At 38.4% G+C, this 12,536-nt stretch overlaps 1 protein-coding gene across 9 annotated transcripts in view; it reads left to right on the top strand.

Moving 5' to 3' along the window:
- ANKRD55 (ankyrin repeat domain 55) overlaps nt 1-12,536 on the top strand; it is a 491,618-nt gene that overhangs the window by 416,677 nt on the left and 62,405 nt on the right. For all 9 annotated transcript variants that reach the window (XM_028119121.2, XM_028119119.2, XM_028119118.2 and 6 more), the window contains one exon: nt 8,991-9,113. In XM_028119121.2, coding sequence (XP_027974922.1) covers nt 8,991-9,113 — 123 coding nt within the window. The remainder of the gene's footprint in view (nt 1-8,990; nt 9,114-12,536) is intronic.

Genomic DNA, 12,536 nt, shown 5'->3' with positions numbered 1-12,536 from the left:
TGATTATTCACTAGGTTTGATTTTATTCTTTACCTTTTATAAAGCAGTTATCATATGGTTTCACTCATATGTGGGATATAAGAAACAGCGCAGAGGATCATAGGGTAAGGGAGGAAAAACTGAATGGGAAGTCATCAGAGAGGGAGAAAAACCATGACTCTTAACTATAGGAAACAAACTGTGGTGGTTTCTGGAGGGGCGGTGGTTATGGGGATAGGGTAATTTGGTGATGGGCATTAAGGAGGGCATGTGATGGGATGAGCACTGGGTGTTGTACGCAACTGATAAATTATTGAATACTACATCTGAAACTAAGTATGTACTATATGTTGGCTACTTGAATTTAAATAAAAATAAAAATAATTACCAAAAAAAAAAAAAAGCAACAAAACCATGGCAGGAAGTCTGCCACAGTTCCATTTCAATTTCTTCAGGCATCTTTAGAAACACATGAGACAGTTATTCAGGAACTTACTGTCCATCTGTGACTATGGACAGAGAGCAAATATGGACATTTTTGGGGTCAGAGCAATTTTAGAGAAATAAGTAAGTAAGAAAAGTATGTAAAGTAAGAGATCAATGTCCAGTCCAGGAATGGATTACTAATAAAGAGGGAGAAAGCAGAGTCGAGACAATAAGAACATCCATGGAAGGCCAGCTGGCCTGCAACAGGGACTTCAGGAGCAATGCAAAGCTGAGGGACTGCAGGGTGATAGACTTGTTCCCTCTTTGACAATGCCATTCAAACTACGTTTGTTTTCTTAAACTGTTTTCAGTGGATCAGGCACTAGGAACATTTTTGTAAGTGGCCACAGTAGAGGGCTACTCAGAGGAAGCCTTTTAGAGGACCCAAGGAAGACCTCCTTCTCCAAATCCCTTCCAGCCCAATAGTCATCATTCATCAATAATAGGTTATTTGTTACTTGCTTCTCAGCAGATGTGAGAAAGACACATAGAACACCAGTCATGAAAGGAAACTTAGAGGTGAGCCTTCCACTCAACAAAGGTATCTAATCAAGAGCATTCAAAGCTCTGTTTGGTCAGAACCCACTTAAACATGGGCAGTTATGAGAAGCACCCTAGCTCACAAGATAATCTCTTCTAGTTCTGAATAGCTCTGGTCATTCAAAGTCTTAATTAGCTCAATTGCTGCCCATTAGGACTAGTTCTCCCCATGCATCTACAGAAAACAAGTCTAAACCCTCTTCCAGTTTTTCCAGTATTTGAAAATAGTTGTCATGTCTTCTCCTAGCTAACAAACTCGGCCTCCTCACCTGTTCCTCACCTTCCAGAGTCCCCAGTTAAAATGGCAAATAGTTGATGTGGAAACCTGTCATTTCTGGGAAGTGAAAGAGGTAGTTGGAGTGATATATTTGATCCAGAAGCAAGTTAGGGAGATTGGAGGAAGGGTGGTTGAAATAACGGCACTTGGCTTACTTTGCAATTTCCGAAGACCAACTAGGCTAGTACAGTCCTTCACAAAACTCATTTAAAATTTATACCTGCCTAATTGCCAAAGAACTTATTGACACAATATTTTAACATCAAGGAGATTTCCACAAGACTCCAATGGATGAGAAAACCCATTGAACATGTATGCTACATCACTCAATCGATCCATTCACCGTACCTATCCTCAACGCCCTATGCAGTGAAGATTGAGATCTCACTTTTTAAGAATTGGTATTATTAAGATGAAGTTCATTCTATGAAAATACATTCCAGAGAGGCATCATTACTGAAGTTCAACACAGATATGCTTCTTAAAATAGCAAATTCCATTTCCCGGTGCCCCCATACCCCACCCCACCACCACCCCAGGTCCAGTAGAGATGCCAACTGTGGAATGGCATTCACAGGTCAGAAGAAGCACCCCGAGGGACACAGTGATGCTGAGATTCAAAGAAACACAACATGTGCCGCATCACAAATCCAGTTACTAAGAAAGGTCTGATTGTGGCCAGATACTTACCCTTGAGATAATATTGTTGCAAGACTTCCTCCCCAGAGAATGAAATCCCCTTTTCCACTCCCAGGGCATGAAAATTCCTTTGAGTACTTGTTCTCAACTTGTTCAGCTGGTACATGCAGAAAGCTTAGAGTTATTTTTCTCTTTAAAATGTTAGAAAGAGACTCTTTTTCCTCCTCACATATGACTGGCACTTTATAAAAACTCTTAAAAGCCTCAGCCAATATACCCTGAGGGACTGGAGGAGAAAACAGGAGAAACAGCAAAATGTTTCAGCTCACAAGATCTCTGTAGCCTGCTCAGCAACGTGAAAGGTCTCATTGAGGACGTAGAAGACAGAGAGCCCTATCTATGTCAAAAAAGTAATATTCATAATAATTGGCATGGATTGAATACTTACTCTGTGCAGGCATTGCTCGAAGCACCTTGCATGGATTAACTCATTTAGCTCTCAGAACAGCCCTAGAAGGTAGTTACTATTCTTATCCCATTTGACAAGTGAAGAATAGGAATGGAGAAGTTAAGCAACTCTGCTAAAGTCACACAACTTGCAGGTAAGTGGCAATGCCAAGATTCAAACTCCGGAGGTTGGGTCTGTGTTCTTAGTATTTTTCTACGGTGCCTCCAAGTATGTATGCAATGTGTCACATGATATATATGATGAGTCATATGAAACTACTTTTGTTTCAATGCCAGCCAGCTGTATCAATGATCTTAAACTTGTTTCTGCACTGCCAGAGACTTCCAGACCAGCTTTTAGTTCTCTCCAGCAGAACTGGTACCATCCTGGTTCCGGGACCAGGTCAAGGCCCACAGGGACTCTTCATCACCAGTGGGTGGCAATGTTGTCACATGGAGCCACCAGGGTACAGTGTAGGCTTGGCATCCTCCCGGAAAGTGGAAGGGCCTCCCCACCCTATACAGGTCATTCCACACAACCCCTGAAATGGACTTTCTCCACTGTCCCTGGAATACTCAGGCTAATCCTGCAGGAGGAAGGAGGGATGCACAGGGAACTATTCATTTAAGGGATTCTTCCTCTGTCCTGCCATATCCCTGGTGTATCTCAGTTGTCATTTACACACTGTCTTCCCACCAGGACATGTCTTTCTTAAAGACAGAGCCTGTGCAACATTTGTCCCCACAATTTCACTAGCCTACGGTAGATGTCAAGTAAATGGATGGATCATTAAACTTCAGCTCTTCACAGGCAATCAATTCCACTATAAGGAACAGTCTAAGGAAGATCTACAGAATCCTCTGTTGTTAGCCAAAATGAACCTGACCTGGACTTCATGGTGATTCTAGGGTGGGTTCAGCCACCCAAGGATCCTCAGACTAGAATGAACTGAAGAAAGCCTCTCAACACCGTTCTCGTCTGGACTCTTGAAACTTCAACACCCAGTCTATCCTTACATTGATCTGACTCTTCCACAAAATGGTCACAGCTTAAGCAGACCAAGTGTCAAGCCGACCTCTGGGTAAATTTCAACAAAATAGGCCAGTAATTGATGCAGGCAATGGCTTTCCCAAGCAGCTCCGCAATAATAACTCAAGGGCAGAATTACTCTGTGAAGCTTCTAGAAAAGAGGCCTACATTTGTATAAAATCTGAGAAATTCTGAGGCAGGTCCTCAAATCCCAAACATCTCTAGAAGCCTGTCATATGTCTGAAATCCCACTGTTAAAGAGCTGGGCACTTGGGATTAGGTGGATAATTTATGGCACGTGCAGAAACCTTTTAGGGTTTTTAACCAGAAAAATGAGGGAAATAGATGACTGCAAGAATGTCTATCCTTTCAATTTTTAGGTAAAACTTAACAAAAACTTAATATATGTACCTATTTGTTTAATCTAGGGAATTCAGAATTAGAAAAATACACATATTTTTTTCTTTTTCAGAACTTTGTCAAATATCCAGGACTTGTTTTCTCAGTTACAGACACACTAGGCTCTGTTTACCCTTTTAGTAGTAGCAGATTAATGTAAAGCTTATAAGACACTTTCCTCAGCATTTAAGAAAAAAAAAACTTGGTTTACTTTGATGATTTTTAGGAATATAAACTCATTATAGAAAATTTGGAAAATATAGTATAGAAAGCTCTAAAGAACATCTAAGAGATGATCTCTATTGACTTTTTGATGCATGTTCTTCCAGTCTTACATATTTCATATTTATACATACATAACATTTTATAAAACATAATTTACATGTATTCACATGCTTCTTTCTTCCTACTTCTTTGTCTCTTTTCCATTTTATCTACTTTTAGCCTCTCCCCCTCTGTGAGAATTCTGGAATTTCTCTTTATGCACCCATACATAAGTCTCTCTGTTTTACTTTCACACAATTAGAGAGGCTAGAGCCATTGAAAACATGCTCCAGATGGTAGTTAGATAATACTAGATAGAAAAATAGATAGATGATAGATATATACAGAGATAAGAAAAGAAGGAAGGAGAGAAGGAAGAATTCATGTATTGTTTGTTTATTTAGATACAGATCTTCCGCATGTAAATGGTTTCGTGACCTTTGGTAGAACAAATTTTTCTTGCTTCTATTTTAGATTCTTTCAAGACCATCATTCATCCTTTTCTTTGTACATGTAATTTCTTCATCGCACTTTCTCATTTCCACAGAAATTCTTTGTATAGTCTTAAGTTTATACCTAATTATTTGCATTGACTTCAACTTAAATTGGCTGTTTCTACACATCCTCTGTGGAAACCCCTTCATTTCCTATTTCTTAATGGCTCCATTGTTTAGTATGATAGTTCAGGGCTAGAAGGAACTCTGAAGTAAATTCTGTTCTGCCTCTCACATCTTCCTGTCCCCTTACTGCCTCTCACATCTTCCTGTCCCCTTACTGCCTCTCACATCTTCCTGTCGCCTTACTGCCTCTCACATCTTCCTGTCCCCTTACTGCCTCTCACATCTTCCTGTCCCCTTACTGCCTCTCACATCTTCCTGTCCCCTTACTGCCTCTCACATCTTCCTGTCCCCTTACTGCCTCACACATCTTCCTGTCCCCTTATGCTGTGCCTCATGCTGTGTGAATTCCTTCCATAATACACTTCCTTAGTGGCCATCTACCCAAGATTGGCCATCTTCAATGTCAGGAAACTCACTACCTCTTAAGTGACCCGGAATATTTTTACATTGCTTTAACACTTAAAATACCCTTTTCTCTGTCACTCTCGCTCAGTGCTATTTCTAATTGCTGGAGTTCCACAAAACAATTAAACCATAAAATAATTTGTTTAAAAAGTTCTTTGAAAAACAATTCTATTTACAACACCAGCATCAAAAAAAAAAAAATATTTAGGAATAAATTTAGCCAAGGAGGCTAAAGACTTACACACTGAAAACTACAAAATATTGCTGAAAGAAATTAAAGAAGACACTGATAAATGGGAAGACATCCTTGTTTCATGGATTAAAAGATAATATTGAGATGTCAGTGCTACCCAAAGAGATCTAGAAATTCAATGTACTCTCTATATAAATTCCAATGATACTGGATTAAAAAAATGGATAATAAGGAAAGAAGAAAGAAGAGAAGGAAGAATTTATGTATTGTTTACCTAGATCTTCTGCATATAAATGGTTTTGTAACCTTCTGTCAAAAAATTTTTTGTTTTTGTGAAATAGAAAAATCCATCCTAAAATCCACATGGAATCTCAAGGAGCCCCAAATAGCCAAAACTATCTTACAAAAGAAAAACAAAGTTGGAGTTCTCAACACTTCCAGATTTCAAAATATACTAAAAACCTAAGGTAATCAAAACTCTATAGTACTGGCATAAAGATAGACATATAGATCCATGGAACAGAACTGTGAGTCTAGAAATAATCCCATGCATTTAAATCAACTGATTTTCAACAAGGGTGTTATGACCATTCAATGGGAAAGGATAGTGCTGGAACAATCGATAGCCATGTACAAAAGAATAAAAATCAGACCCTTACCTTAACACCATATATAATAATTAACTCAAGATGGATCAAGGATCTAAACATAAGACCTAAGACTATAAAACTCCTAGAAGAAAACATAGGAGAAAAGCTTTGTGACATTAAATTTGACAATGATTTCTTGGATATGATGACAAAAGGGCAGACAACAAAAGAAAAAATAGGCAAGTTGAGCTACATCAGAGTTAAAAGCTTTTGTGCATCAAAGGACATGATCAGCAGAATGAAAAGGCAACCCACAGAATGGGAGAAAATATATGTAAATCATATATCTGATAAGGGGTTCATATCCAGAATATATAAAGAATTTCTATAACAACACCAGAAATTAAACAACCTGATTAAAAATGGATAAAAGACTTAAGGAGACATTTCTCCAAAGAAGATATACAAATAGCCAATAAATACATGAAAAGATACTCAACATGACTAATCATTGGGCCATGCAAATCAATACCATGAAATATCACTTCACACCTATTAATCCCTATTATTAAAACAAACAAACACATAAAACAATAACAGGAAATACCAATCGTCTGTAAGGACATGGGAATATTGGAACCCTTTTGTGCTGTTGGCAGGAATATAAAATGGTGCAGCCACTGTGGGAAACATTATGGTGGTTCTTAAAAAATTAAAAATAGAATTATCATATGCTCCAACAATTCCACTTTTAAATTTATACCCAAAAGAACTGAAAGCAGGGTCTCAAAGAGATGATGTCCATGATAGCATTATTCAAAATTGGCAAAAGGTGGAAACAGCCCAAATATCTACCGATGGATGAACAGATAAACCACATGTGGTCTAAAAATACAATAGAATATTATTCAGCCTTGGAGAAGAAGGAAATTGTGACACATGCTACAACATGGATGAACCTGAGGACATTATGCTGAGTAAAATAAGCCAGTTGCAAAAGCACAAACACTGTTAATTCCACTTAAATAATTCCTTAGAGTAATCAAATTCATAGAGACAAAGTGGCATGGTGGTTTCCAGGGGCTGTAAGAGGGATTAATGGAGAGTTACTATTTAATGGATACAGAGTTTGAGTTCTGGAAGATGAAAAGAGTTCTGAAAATGATTGATGGTGATGGTTGCTCAACAATGTGAATGTTGAATGTACACTATGAATGTACATAATGCCCCTGAACTATATATTTAAAAAGGGTTGAAATGATAAATGTTGTGTTATATATATTTCACCACAACTTTTTAATTAAAAAAAAAAAAGATCTTCAAATATCTGAAGGCTGCTGCTATCATGGTCCCATGGAATAATCTCTGGAGTAAACACATAGACATAGACATAGGTGGTTGTCATAATCGTCCTCATCATCATCATCTCCATTTTATTATTATTATTTTAAAGATTTTATTTATTTGAAAGAGAGAGCATGAATGAGGGAGAAGGGCAGAAGGAGAGCAGAGGCAGACTCCCCACTGAGCAGGGAACCCAGCACAGGGCTCAATCTTAGGACCCTGGGATCATGACCTGAGCCAGAGGCAGACACTTAACCAACTGAGCCACCCAGGCACCCCTCATAATTTCCATTTTAGGAACAAGGAAACAGGTGCAGAGAGGGTAGTTTTCAAAATCACAGAGCTAGTTAGTATAAACCAGGACTTGAACCCAAGTTGTGTAGCTCCAGAGTCCTCATACTTACCACGAAAGGGGCATTTGACGTTGCTATCTCTCACCTCCTACTTCCAGCCCCCAGGGAAATGTGCAGGTGAGCCTGCTTTAAAAACACCCCAACAACAACAAATTTACTGTGGATAAATTAGGGAACAGCTACTCACTTTACAAAGCAGCTTGTTGTCATAAGTGAACCATTTTCAATAACAAGCTCCTCCTGGGACAGGTCACCTAGTTAAAAAAGTCACTAATGACTTCCCAGAAGTACTGGAGCAGAGAAACCAGCCAACAGGTTAGGATCACCGCCAATTAAAGATTAGAACGTTAAAGTATTTCTGGTGTAATGTCCACATTCATAGAAAAACACAGTTTTAAAAACTTTTCTTGCACACATATATTTTCCCTGAATAATGGCTATGTGTGGGAGAAACTGTAAAAGCAGAGCGGCTCTGCACAGTGCCTCACTAGGGGTCTCCACATGAGCATAGTTTGCCTCCCAGCCCTTCAGTGCTCCCCTGGCATCACTTGACCCAAAGTTCTGTTCTCACCTTTGGTAGTACTATTAGTTGGTTCAGTCATGCACAAAGATATAATACAGGTGGCTACCAAATTCTAAGGAGTTGCATATAGGTCTGTTCCTTCTGGAAACAGCATGTCATGAAACCCCAACTGGTTTTGTGAAGGGACTACATACAGAGATGAGGCAGGGTGGAGAGAGTGGTGTTTGTTACCAAAGGGAACCCAGTAAGAGCTGGTTCTGGGGAGGAGGAAACTCCTGGTGGAAGAGAAGCAGCTACTGTTAGACACTACACCAGGAGAAGGCAGAAAGAAATCCCCTACCTCTCTCTCTTCTCCCCACCAGTCTCTTGCCAGTGTCTCCTTTGGGCAAACCAGAGAGCGAGGGGGGCTGGGTGGTACAGTCAGCAAGTGTCAGCCCTCAGGGTACACAGCAAGAGGGGATGGGGTAGAGAGTACATCAGGAGAACAGAAAATAAAGAACACAATATCTCTATCAGAGTTGGGTAAACTGAGTCATTGAAAGGAAAAGTCTAACGTGTTTCAGATCAAAGAGGGAAACCTAGAACCAACATAAAGGTCCCATTTTCCTCTCTGGTCTCACTGATTTTGAATAGCCTGAAGGCCTACAGAGAATCATAAAATCTCAGAGGACATCTAATCCCTCAGACTCCTTCCCAATATATGGTGATGTTACAACATGGCCCACAGGGGTCCTCCTTTCTTCAGAAGCATTGAGGGTGCTTGTGAGGAGGATGACTCAGCCTCCTGCCTGGATTCATCAGAGAAGTTTTCATGAATCACTTGTATGGGAGATGTTGTGGGTGTTATTCTTTCAGTGAATTTGGTACACACACTAAGTGTATCTCTGTTTGATTCATGAAGGTGACTCATCTGAGGAAGTCGACCTGACCATGGTTTATCAGGCAGCTTCTAACGGAGATGTCAATGCTCTGACTTCAGTAATTCGGGAAGACCCTTCCATCCTAGAATGCTGTGACAGTGAAGGTGAGCTTTTTATGCATTTTTAATTCTGCAGAATGTTCTGTCCTATTCTTTTAGTGATGGTCTTCAGAGGTGAACAATGTTAATAAAATTATATATGACAGACCATTTTGATACTGGAGGGACAAGGAGTATCCTGCCTCTGTGGCTGAAAGTCCTTTAGTAATTCTTTACATGATAGTTCTGGACACAAACCTTCCAATTCTTTTATATCACCTTGTATAATGAAGCTAGTTGGTTTGGGTTTACTTTCAACTTCTTTGTATGAATAACTAAAGTAGATAGGACAAGTAGTTAAAAAAGGAGTATGGAAAGAGGGCTATTTTTGGTAGCATTGGATGTTGGGAAAGTGTGACTATTAAAGCCAGAAAGCAAAGATTTGCTTCTCAGAAGATGGAGTGGATGTACTTTTTTCTATTCCTACTCCTAAATATAACTAAAAATCTTGGATGTTGTGTATAATATAAACATAAGAACACTCTGGAAAGTGGAAAGAAAATGACAGACTAGCTGGGACCATGGGACCCAAGGAATGACATGGTGGTAACTTTCCTTGGTTTTCTTTTTTGCCTCTTATATCCCATACTTGGAGTTGAAAAAATCCAACAGCCCAGAAAGGCTAATAGTCACAGACAAACACACACACACAAAAAAAGCCTGCTCTTTAGCCAAAGAACCAGGAAAGGGACCACATAGCAAGACAGAAAACTTTTAGACAATAATGAGTCTACTCCAACCAAACATCACACAAACACACAAGCAAACAAGCAAACTAAAACTTGCCGCCCTAGCCCCATCATTCCAGCAAAGACCAAGTGGAAATCTTGGACCTCCACCCCCAACTACTGAGCCTCCCTACCCCTACCTGTTGGGGTGGTGTCAGAGGAAGCCTTTTTGAGAATTAGTATTTTTACCACCACCTAATAATGAAGAGTCTTCTCCCTCAGATGTCAGTGGTAGCTAAGTAGGGAACCTGGACTTCTAATCTGACCTGGCAATGATGAGGTGGCACACACACACCCCTACTCCGCTTTGGAGCAGTGCCAGAGAAAGCCAACTAAAATAGAGGGTTTAAGTAAGATTAGGCAACTCAACACAATACCCCAAATGTCCAGGTTTCAATAGAAAATTGTTTGTCATATCAAGAAACAGGAAGACCTCAAACTGAATGAAAAAAGACAATCAATAGATACCAACACTGAGATAACAGATGTTAGAATTATCTGACAGATTTTGAGGAGGCCATGAAAAAAGAAATGCTTCAATGAGCAATTACAAGCGTGCTCAAGACAGAAGAAAAAATAGGAAGCCTCAACAAAGAAATAAGAGACATAAAGAAGAACGAAATGGAAAATTGTAAAACTGAAAAATACAATGATCACAATTTAAAAATTCAGTAGATAAGCTCAGCAGCAGAATGAGGAAGCAGAGGAAAGGATCAATGAACTTGAAAATAGAACGACAGAAATGAGCCAATTTGAACAACTGAAAGAAAATAGGCTTCTAAAAAAAGAGCACCAGGGATCTATTGGACTATAACAAAAGTTCTATCATTGTTTTTTCTGTCCTAGTACTTGTGGGAAATCATTAATGATTTTTAACCAGTGTACCTGTCCAAGAAGAGCTTAGGAGTTCCTTATCATGACAGCAAAATGTTTTGTAAAGTGAATAGTTGCCCCTGATTATCCATAGTAGTTCTATTTGTTTGCTTGTTAGTTTTTAAATCAGACTTCCATGTACATCTGCTTTGGGGCTAGAAATGGAAAATGAGGAGAGACAAATGTTAAATACCACTTGTGTAATAATGCAAGATCCAGACTCTTTGGGTTCAATCCTAGCTTCTACTGCCTTTGAGAGGAAATGAACATATAACATCTTAAAATTTGTGGGGCACAGCTAAGGCAATACTGAGGGAAAGCACTAAATACATTTATTAGAAAAGAGGAAAGGTATTAGTCAATTATCTAAGTTCTTACCCCAAGAACCTAGAGAAAGAAGAACAAAATAAATCCAACGAACGAAATAATAAAGAATAGAAATCAGTGGAATTGAAAACAAAACAATAAAGAAAATCAATGAAGTGAGGAACTGATTCTTTGGAAAAAAAATCAATAAAATTGACAAAATTCTAGCAATACTGACAGAAAATGAAAGAAGTCACAAACTACCACTATCAGGAGTGAAACCAAAGATATCACTACGGACCTTGTGGATATCTAACCAATAAAAAGGAACTACAACAAAAAAGCTCTACACACATAAATTTGACTACTTAGATGAAATAGATCAATTTCTCAAAAAAGTTAAATTGCAACTCATTCAATAGGAAATAGACTATTTGAATTCCCCTATAACTATTAAGGAAAGTGTATTCATAATTTTTAAATTCCCAGAAAAATACATTTTCAGGCCAAATGGTTTCTCTGGAATCTTCTACAGACTTTGAAATAATAATTAATATCAATTCTAAATAATCTCTTCCAGAAAAAATGAGAAGGAAACTCTTCTCAGTTACACTTATGAAGCAATATTACCCTGATATTGAAAACAGGTGATATAAAAGATGATATAAAAAAAGAACCTAAAGACCAATACTCCTCATGAATGTAAAATATAGAAAACCTTAGCAAAATATTAGCAAATATAAGTCAGCAATTTATAACTAGAATTATATACCATCACCAATTGGGATTTGTTGTAGGAATGTGTGATTAGTATTTCAAAATCAATCAATATAATCCATTATATTAACCAGCTAAAGAAGAAAAATCACATGATGATATCAATGAATGCAGAAAAGCGTGTGAAAAAATTTTATACACATTGGTGATTAAAAACTCAAAAAAATAGGAATAGAGGGGCACATCCTCAATTTGATCTATAAAAAAATATAAAAAACCCTAGATATAACATTTTACTTAATGGTAAAAAAGACTGAATGCTTTGCCCCTAAGATCAGGAACAAAAGCAAAGATGTTCACTCTTTTTTTTTTTTTAATTAACATAATGTATTATTTGTTTCAGGGGTACAGGTCTGTGATTCATCAGTCTCACACAATTCACAGCACTCACCATAGCACATACACTCCCCAATGTCCATCACCCAGCCACCCCATCCCTCCCACCCCTCTCCACTCCAGAAACCCTCAGTTTGTTTCCTGAGATTAAGAGTCTCTTATGGTTTGTCTCCCCCTCCGGTTTCATCTTGTTTCATTTTTCCCGCCCTTCCTCTGTGATCCTTTGTCTTGTTTCTCAAATTCCTCATATCAGTGAGATCATATGGTAATTGTCTTTCTCTGATTGACTTATTTCGCTTAGCAAAATACCCTCTAGTTCCACCCACATCATTGCAAATGACAAGATTTCATTTTTTTGATGGCTGCATAATATTCCATTGTGTGTGTGTGTGTGTGTGTGTGTGTGTGT

This window comes from Eumetopias jubatus, unplaced genomic scaffold (assembly GCF_037043125.1).
Source record: "Eumetopias jubatus isolate StellerSeaLion01/CBP00866 unplaced genomic scaffold, mEumJub1_p1.0 scaffold_5, whole genome shotgun sequence".
Taxonomy (NCBI): domain Eukaryota; kingdom Metazoa; phylum Chordata; class Mammalia; order Carnivora; family Otariidae; genus Eumetopias; species Eumetopias jubatus.
This window is presented reverse-complemented; position numbering and strand designations above follow the sequence as displayed.